General features: G+C 37.6%; 1 protein-coding gene across 8 annotated transcripts; it reads left to right on the plus strand.

Moving 5' to 3' along the window:
- Nucleotides 1–3,078: 3,078 nt before the first annotated feature.
- On the plus strand, nt 3,079–9,630 carry LOC133786827 (uncharacterized). Of its 8 annotated transcripts, none has more exons than XM_062225505.1 (5): nt 3,079–5,588; nt 5,721–6,009; nt 6,103–6,194; nt 8,781–8,912; nt 9,018–9,630. In XM_062225505.1, exons 1-2 carry the CDS (start codon nt 4,566–4,568, stop codon nt 5,742–5,744), a joined length of 1,047 nt encoding a protein of 348 aa, XP_062081489.1. In that variant the 5' UTR covers nt 3,079–4,565; the 3' UTR covers nt 5,745–6,009; nt 6,103–6,194; nt 8,781–8,912; nt 9,018–9,630. The 8 variants fall into 8 exon arrangements, with proteins under 8 accessions (XP_062081489.1, XP_062081488.1, XP_062081492.1 ...); XM_062225504.1 differs by lacking the exon at nt 8,781–8,912 and having other exon boundaries at nt 9,018–9,263; nt 9,360–9,630; XM_062225508.1 differs by lacking the exon at nt 8,781–8,912 and having other exon boundaries at nt 9,018–9,263; nt 9,364–9,630.
- The last annotated feature ends 349 nt before the right edge of the window (nt 9,631–9,979 follow it).

The raw sequence follows: 9,979 nt of genomic DNA on the forward strand, positions 1-9,979 counted from the left end.
TGGTCCTCGGATATTCCAGCTTCAAACTTCTGTCCACACCATCAAACAAGGTGAATCAGATGTCAATTCCTACTTTACTCATCTCAAAGCTATTTGGGATGAACTTAAGGAGTTTCAGCCTATTATCCCTTGTTCCTGTGGCTGTAAATGTGGTGCTGTTGAAAGATTGCTTGGATATTATCACAGGGACCAAATTATACAATTTCTGGCAGGTCTCAATGACTCTTTTTCTTCTGTGAGAGCCCAAATTCTGCTCTATGATCCTCTTCCTCCGCTGTCCAAAGTTTTCTCCATGATCTCTCAAGAAGAAAGACAAAGAAGTCTAGGTCACACCATGCCTTTCATTGCTGCTACTGCGGGTTCACACACTTCTACCAAGCCTCCATCAAGATCAAAGAAACCGAGACCCACTTGTTCTCATTGTCTCAAGCCGGGTCACTTAGTGGAAAAATGTTTTTTTCTTCATGGGTTTCCTCCTGGGTACGGTGACAAGCGTCGTCAAGATGAAGCTATCAAACCTTCTGTTCATCAAGCTTCCGCTTCTGGGTCGATTTTAGGCAAACCACCTGTGCTGTCCCAAACCGAGCTCAGTCAGCAGCTTATCTCCCTCCTAAGTCAGAATCTTCAGCACACCGTGGCTGCCACAGACACCAATATGCCGATTGCCTCACAAGTTTCTGGTAATCTCGTTGACTTTCCTTCATGTCTGTGGATTGTTGATAGTGGAGCATCTCACCATGTGTGTTACTCTCTTAAATGCTTTAAGACTATTGATAAACATCCTACTGCCACTTTAGTAACTTTACCTAATGGACATATCATTCCTATTTCTTATTCTGGCACTGTTCAGCTCTCTAGCTGCATTATTTTGACTGATGTCTTATTTGTTCCTGATTTTCAGCATAATCTCTTCTCGGTTAATGCTTTCTTACAACATAGTAATAACTCTCTAATGTTTTCTGCTTCTGAATGCTTTATTCAGGCACCCTCTCGGACTTCCAAGATTGGGATTGCTAAGAAAATAGGCCGGCTGTTTTACTTTGAACAAGACCGTCAATTCTTACATGTTGTACATTCTGACAACACTCTTAATACTTGTACTAAAATGGACCAATGGCATTTCCGCCTTGGCCATCCATCTATGTCAATTTCAAATTCAATAAATAAAACTCTTGTTTTTTCTAACAAGTCTTATGATCATGTTTGCTCTATTTGTCATTTAGCTAAACAAAAACGACTTCCCTTTGTGTCTAATAATAATCGTGCTTCTCCGCCTTTTGATCTTGTTCATTTTGACATTTGGGGGCCCTTTCATGTTATTAGCATAGAAGGTTACAAGTATTTTCTTACAATAGTCGATGATTACACTCGATTTACATGGGTATATTTACTTAAAGCAAAATCTGATGTGCAAACTGTTATTCCTCAGTTTTTTTCTCTAATTGCTACTCAATTTTCCATTTCTATTAAAGCTGTTAGATGTGATAATGCAAAAGAACTTAACCTATCTTCTTTCTATGTTTCCAAAGGGATTGAACAATTTCACTCATGTGTTGATCGGCCTCAACAAAATTCTGTGGTTGAACGAAAGCATCAACACATCCTCAATGTTGCTCAGTCATTATTATTTCAATCTCATATTTCTCTATCTTATTGGTCATATCTAATTACCACAGCTATCTATCTAATTAACAGAACTCCATCTTTACTTTTAAAGAAAAAGACTTCATTTGAGCTGCTTTATAATAAATTGCCCTCATATGAGCATCTTAGAAACTTTGGTTGCCTTGCTTATGCTTCTACTTTAGATCGGAATAGACATAAATTCTCACCTAGATCTAAAGCTTGTGTTTTTATTGGTTACCCTCATGGAATGAAGGCCTATACTTTGCTTGATATTGAGACTCACCAGATATTTCAATCTAGAGATGTCATCTTCTATGAACATATTTATCCCTTGAAGAATGATAACTCTACTGTGTCTAATGATTCTTTTCTCCTAACCAAAGTGTTTGATACAGGATCTCCTCATCCTCAAGTGCCCTCTTCTTTCAATAACGCCCTTGAGGATCCCTCTCCTGTGGGTACCACTTCTAAAAGTGGCCGAACTATTTCTCGCCCCTCTTATCTCAAAGACTATGCTTGTAACTGTGTTATTTCTAAGCCTTCTACTACTTACCCCTTATCTGATGTTCTCTCTTATGATAGGTTACATGATCACTTTAGGGCTGCCATTTTGTCTGCCCATATGGTAATAGAACCATCCAGTTACAAGCAAGCTTCAAACATTCCAGAGTGGCAGCAAGCTATGCATGATGAACTTCATGCCCTTGACCGAAATCACACTTGGGAAATTGTCTCTCTTCCTCCTGGCCAGCATGCTATAGGATGCAAATGGCTCTATAAAATCAAATATCAACCAAGTGGAGCCATTGATCGCTACAAGGCCCGGTTAGTGGCCAAAGGCAACAACCAAAAGCAAGGTATTGATTACTCTGACACTTTTACACCCGTTGCAAAGTTTAACACTCTTAAATTACTTCTTGCTGTTGCTGCCATTAAAAATTGGTCTTTATACCAATTAGATATCAACAATGCTTTCTTACATGGGGACTTAAATGAAGATGTCTACATGACAATTCCAAAAGGGTATCAATCCAATAGTCCCCTACCAAAAGATGCGGTTTGTAAGTTAACCAAAAGTCTTTATGGCTTAAAACAAGCCCCAAGACAATGGTACTACAAACTTAGCACATATCTTATTTCTAGTGGTTTCCGTCAATCTCAATCGGACCACACATTATTCATTAAGAGCACTTCTAATATCTTTATTGCTCTTCTAATCTATGTTGACGATATTATTATTGCCTCAAATAATGATGCTGCTGCCTCTCATTTTAAAGACATGTTACACTCAGTTTTTCAACTAAAAGACCTTGGCCCTTTGCAATTCTTCTTAGGCCTTGAGATTGGGCGTTCTCCCAAAGGTATATCTATGTCTCAGCGCCCATTTACCTTACAATTATTGAGTGATACAGGTTACTTGGGGGTCAAACCTTCTTCCACTCCAATGGAGCCTAATGCAAAACTCAATAAAGATGAAGGGGATCTCTTAGATGACCCCACCATGTATAGACGATTAATCGGTAAACTCATCTACTTAACGATTACTCGTCCTGACATTTCTTTTGCTGTCAATAAGCTAAGTCAATTCTTAACTTCTCCAAGGACTCCTCATCTCAATGCAGCGCATCGTATCCTTCAATATTTAAAGGGTACTCCTGGCCAAGGCCTCTTTTTTTATGCTAAATCCCCTCCTTACTTAAATGCTTATGCTGAAACTAACTTTCAATGTGAAGATCTATCTCTCAAAATTTTCACAGATGCAGATTGGGCTTCTTGTAGTGATACCAGACGGTCTGTGTCTGGTTACTGTGTCTTCCTTGGCCAATCTCTCATCTCATGGAAATCTAAGAAGCAAACCACTGTCTCTAGATCATCAGCTGAAGCTGAATACCGTGCTATGGCCAACGCCACATGCGAGATCACATGGCTTCTCTCCTTACTAAAGGACTTTGATATTCACCATTCTCATCCCGCCATTCTCTATTGTGACAACACGGCTGCTATACACATATCGGAAAACCCGGTGTTTCATGAGAGGACGAAGCATATCGAGATCGATTGTCATCTTATTCGTGAAAGAGTTCAAGATGGCACCATCAAACTTATTCATGTCCCCTCAAAGCACAACCTTGCTGATGTTCTCACAAAGCCCCTGTTTTCAAATCAATTTCATGAGTTAATCTCCAAGATGAATGTAAAAAATTTATACAGTTCATCTTGAGGGGGTGTATTAGGAATATTAGTATTGGGTTGTTGTAACTGGTTTCTGTTATGTGTGTACTTTCTGTTATGGTTTGGTTTGTCTCTTGGACCTTTGGTTATATAAGGGTCCTTTGTGTAATAATAAAGTAAGTGAGGTTTTCCTTTCTTTGTCTGATGGGTATTCACTAATAAAGATATGTAAAGTTGATAGACATGTGTTTGTTAGATCAAAATGGTAATTATTGGGCTTCATACTAATTTTTCAATTTTCATAGTTTTAGTGAAGGTGATACCCATTTTTGATGAGGTACATCTGATATTGAATGTTTGAGATAGGAATTTATGAAAGTAGTGAATTCTTCCAATTTGTTGATTTTATCCCATTTATATTTAATGTATAATTCTCATTGTATGTATGTTTTTTTACACATGGTTAGTTATTTTAAAAGGTATGACCCAGTTTCAAAATTAGTAGTGGTATGTAAATATTTCAATTGTTTTAATGTTTTGTGACTATAGTGGTGGTTCTGATTGATAATTTAGTGTATAATTAGGGGTTGTGAAGAGGATAGAGAATAGATTTAAAGTAGGCAGTGCAGTTTATTTGTTTGCCCAATGGTTCTGGTTTGTGAAATTAAGTTTGTGTTTTTGTTCATTTTAAGGGACCATGTTTGTTGTGAAATAAATTTGGAGGCAATTAAAAATTTTCTTTATTTATGGTACTATGGTAGGTTATTATGGATAAAAAGAAATTAAGCAAAATATTGTTGCCATTGATTTCACACGAGGCTGAAATAAAAGTATTTAAACATGAACTTGCTTCTATAAGGCATGATGTTTCAGAGTTACTTCGTAATTCATTAAGAGACGTTGAAGATGAGATTATGTTAGACAATTTGCTTGAGGAAGCTATGCGGATAATGATGAAGTTGGAAAGTTGGAACGTGAATTTAAAGAATGTTTCGATTGGTAATATGGATTTTCAGCTGAGTGGTGAAGGTGCTACTAATGTTGACAGTGCCAGAGTTGACTTGCATCTAGTTGGGTTTGTTGATAGAAACTTTGTGGAGGATGAGGGGCTATTGCATAATATGGGTCCGGTTGATAATTTGGAAATTGAAGGGCAGGATATTTGGTTAGTTTCGTTGAATGGGAAAAGCGAAGGGGATGACACGCAATTGAATAGTTCAAATGATGTTATATTGTCAAATGCATGTGCTAACATCGACTCAGGTGATTTGAAGCCGAACCTTCACTCTGAGGATCAATACCATTTAAATATGTTGAAAGCTGATGAGGTAGATGTAAAAGAAAAGGAGAACGATGAATGTTACACAATGGTTACGCCAGGGAATTTGGTTGAGGTAGACATTGTGGATGGAGATATTGATGTGGTAGGAGATTTGGTAGATGTGGTCGCGAATAATAATTTGGCTAAGACAACATTACAGGAGGAACAATTGGAAAAGTGTAGTCCTCGTATGTGTATAGAAAATCGTATGTCTACTGAGAAAATATTTGATAGTAATTTAGTGAATACGGGTGCTGAAATAGGTGACTTTTGTAAGCATCTTGATGGAATCACAGATATGTTGACCTTCGGGAAGAGAAGATCCAACACTATATTTTGCAGTCTCGAGGATGAAATAAGATGGCATTTCAAAGATGAGATGGAGTTGTTCCTTCAATACGATGGTTCTGGATTTGATTGTGATATGTTCGATGTGAGAGACAATGAAATTGGATTCTTTGATGCGCCAGTGAGTTTCTATTGACGGTACTTTGAATTTTATTAATTATGTTATTTTGTAGTAAAATGAGTATTTTGATATTGTGCCTATGTGAAGGGGATATTATGTTAATTATTTGTATGTTTTAACAATCGCTTCTAGGTTCTTTATTCCCAGCAAGGATAATTAACCATGGGGTGTGGGGAGATCTGGATGATTTACCTGGCTGGGAGAAAATTATTGTGAATTATGTTCTTGACCCAACTTTGCCAGCCAAGTAAATTTTATATAGGTTTTTTGGTATTGAACGCTCATTTGTAATGTTTTTATCAAAAGTTATAATTGTTTTATAAATATTTTGTACAGTGAGATTGTATTTCTTGGGGATAAAGTGATTGGGAGGAGAGTGGACTTTCTAACATTGAATGCACATCAACTGGTTAGCGCTAGAGTAAGTTTAATGGTGTGAAGGTTATTTTTTAGTTAGTTATATTCCATTATTTTTTAGTATTGTATTAATTTTGGTGACTAATATTTGTTTCAGGTTGTAAATTGTTTAGTAGAGATTTTATGAGCAGAGAAGGTTTTGGACATGGTATGAGGATAAGGTGTAGGTGGATTCCGACAGTGTTATCAGTGAGTTTTATTTGGTTTTAATAAGTAATATAATATAATGTTGTAGTGTTATTAGTGAGTTGTATTATGTGTGATATTTTTAACAGTATCAAATAACAAATGTTGGAGTAATTTAAATTGTTTGTAGCATCCTAATCCGTACAGTTTTTCTACTAAGAGCGAAGGAAAAAAATGGGAAGAGTGGTGTGGAGAAGTTGGTGATTGTGAGAAGGTATTGATTAGGAGTAGTGTAACGCCCTGGCTACCCCAGAACAGTTACGGTGAACGGTGGACCGGAAATTTGACTCACTACCTGAGTCCTTTGGTCAAAAACGTGCTCTAAGTGTACCTAACAGGTTAAGGTATAAAAACCAATCAAAAAGGAAATGGAGATTTTCATTACAAACTGCTCTGCAGAGCTAAGCAAAACATTCACAAGTGGTTCTCAGTTCAAAATGTTCATTACAGTTTAAGATTTACAATTCCGCCGACCTAAACGGCAAAAATAAGGTAAACCCCCTAGTTCCTTTGAGAACACCTTGGCCGTGGTGGTCAAGCGGCCGCATATGTACACATCACCACATCAGCTCTCCACTCAAGGCTAGGTGAGCTTTTCTTTCCCTTTACTTGCACCACATAGCACCCATGAGCCAAAGCCCAGCAAGAAAACATAATACTTTTCATAACATTATCAAATGATTATCATTATAATCACACTGAACATAAAGCTTTCGAACAAACGAGTGAACATCACATGATCTTAGCGGGGGAGAGTGGCTGCTAGGTAAGCCACTAGCCTCCAAGAGCTTATTTGATTCATCGACCCTCGGGGTCGGTCTGGCATTAATGCTCTTTGAGCCATTCAATGCTAATAGTCGATTAGATTTAATCTCCGTTGGCTTGCGTGATACACGCTAAGGCCGTTCTGACTAATGAGTCAGCGCTACGTGACCAGTGTCCAGTATCACTGCCGAACCTGACTAATAAGTCACAGCTTCACAGTTAACACTAACACCTTTGCCAATTCTGACTGATGAGTCAGTGCAACGTGACCAGTGCTCAGAACCACTGCCGAACCTGACTAATGAGTCACAACTTCACAGTTGATACTAGCACCTTTGCCAAATCTGACTAATAAGTCAGTGTTATGCACAAGTGTACAACATATGCTAAGCATTCCATATTCAATCCATGTCCATATTACTCAACCAACATGCCTCACAAATATCCATGCATGTCACACTTGGGGTGCAGTTTTCTTACCTTTGATTCGAGCTAGAATGAACAAAAGAACGACCCTTGAGAACGGTTTAGCTTTTAGTCCTTTAGCGGTTACCTAATCACAACACATATGGGATACCATCAATAATCAAGATAATCAAGGGTTCTCAAACCATTATCTAGCCTCCAAGAGATCAATCCAAACTAATCCAAGTAGTAAGGACACTCCCGAGGCCTAAAACTAGGTTCCCGGGGTCAAAACGAGCAAACGGGGCGAAAGCAGGGCAAGGGCTGCGGCCCTAGCACCTTGGGCCGCGGCCCCCAGGGTTCCCAGAGGCAAGGGCCACAGCGCCCTTCATCAAGGGCCGCGGCGCCCAGCAAGCACAAAGGCTCCACCTGCTTCTTCAAAGAAAGGCCGCGGCGCTCCACCCTGGGCCATTCCCAACCGCATTTCTAACACTCCAAAGCCTCCAAAAACATACCTAAACATTCCCCAATCATCAAAACAAAGTTCCCAAGCTTCCCCATGCATCAAAACCCTCAAAACCCAAGGTTTAAACGGATCGAAAACTCAACAATTCACAAAATCAATTCAAAGCTTAGAAACTCGGAAAAACTCAAAACTTAAACTTCGATTACCTTCAATTGGGTTGTTTTCCGTCAAATCCTTTGGTTAAGAAGCTTCTAATATTTCCTAGGATCGCTATGCCTCGATCCTCACTCGATTCCGACTCCTAGAACTCAAGATTTCGTCAAAAAGGCTTAAACGGTAAAATGGACTTTGAAAAGGGAGAACGGAAGGTTTTCTTATCGTATGTTCTATCTGATAAGCTACTTCAACCTTAAGTAACCTCAAATAAAACCTAATGCTCGGGGTCCCGAAAACACCCCCGGGGACATTATAGTCAAAACCTCCAGAATTCCACCCTGATCTCAAATATTCCCAATTTATCACCAAATGAACATTTCTATTACCCCAAAATTGACCCCGTTATGGCAAAACCGCTAATCCACTAAAAATGACCGTCTCATGTCAAATAGCTCGAATATATCTCCATAATAATGGAATCTCATTCACAAACCAAGTTATGCACCCAAATACACAAATTACCCTCAACGGGCCAAATTATCATCACACCCCTGTAATAAGAAATATGGACTCACATGCATGCATTTCACATCATATCATAATATAATCAACATATACATGCATTTTATCAATTAAGAACATAATTGAGCAAGTATGGCCCTCCTGGCCTACTATTCACGCCGTTAAACATATCGGAGAATTCGGGGCATTACAAGTACGTTGAAATTTGAAATTTTGGTTTTTTTTTTATTGTTTTATGTATGGTATTGGCATAATGGGTTGTTTCTTTGTCATAGGCATATGCTCCTATGCTTGTAAAGAGACATTGGTTTCTTGCAATTTTGAAGTTCGAAAAGAATTTTGTTGAATTGTATGATAACCTTAAAATTCCTTCGACACCATTTGGTCTTGCTATAATTGAGAATATGGTAGGTGTTTACTAGTGTTTGATTTATGGTTTTTTAGCATGAATTTGATGAGGGAGATTGATTTTGAATGTAGAATTTTTTTTGGAATAATTTCTTTTGTTTTAGTTGGGGTCAATGGACAATGCATTTAGTAAGACGTTGAAGGAGGTGCAAGGGAGTGATTTCCGTTTCTGGGGTTTTCATATTGAGCAACCTGTATCTCACAGCAAGGAGTGTGTATAGTATGACTGCGGTGTGTATATGATGAAGATGCTTCTACAAGAATATGTGCCTGAAGTTCTAAGTCGACGGACAGATGATAAAATAGATGATTTGGAACTTGGGAAATGTGTATGGAGTGGACCAACTAACGTATGTAGTTATTTATTCAAAATGTTTTGCTAAAGTATCTTTTTGTTTTTTTACAACAATGTAACATTTGTATTAATTGTTCTGTTTGTGTCCTAGGTAGCAACCGAGTTAGATAGGCAACTTATTGCAAGAAGAATATTGACTTTCGGCATTAATGGAGTAAGAGATAATCTAATTGAAAAGGCATACAAATGGTTGTGAAAGTAGTAGGGATACATACGGTATGTGTGAAGTCTTGTAGAACAATATTATATTGATATTCCCCAACAGCCATTTCTTTTGATTGTATTCCCCGTAAATTCCAAGGTTTTATATTACAATTGTCGTAAGATTTTATGTTTTGTTATGAATACATAGAATATGTGATTATTATAATGGGGAGTAATATGTGATACATATAAACCTTTGTTGTGTAAAATTGATACGCAAGTATACGTAATTGACACAAGTAATCTAATGATAAATAAATATCGTTCCCACGGAGATTGATTTACTAATTACAAACAAATTAATTTTCTATTTCTATTTTGTCAACAATAAATTGGTTTAAAAATATTGAAATAACAAAAGCAATTAATATAAAATAGCACTATGAAATAAAGCAAATAATTGTAAGAACTCAAAAAATATAGAACTAGGGATTTTAATTTCATCAACTTTTAAGTTTATCATGTAAATGGTGATCAAGCATATGGGTGAACATTTGACCTGCAAAA

The sequence above is a fragment of the Humulus lupulus genome, chromosome 1 (assembly GCF_963169125.1).
Source record: "Humulus lupulus chromosome 1, drHumLupu1.1, whole genome shotgun sequence".
In the NCBI taxonomy this organism is placed as follows: domain Eukaryota; kingdom Viridiplantae; phylum Streptophyta; class Magnoliopsida; order Rosales; family Cannabaceae; genus Humulus; species Humulus lupulus.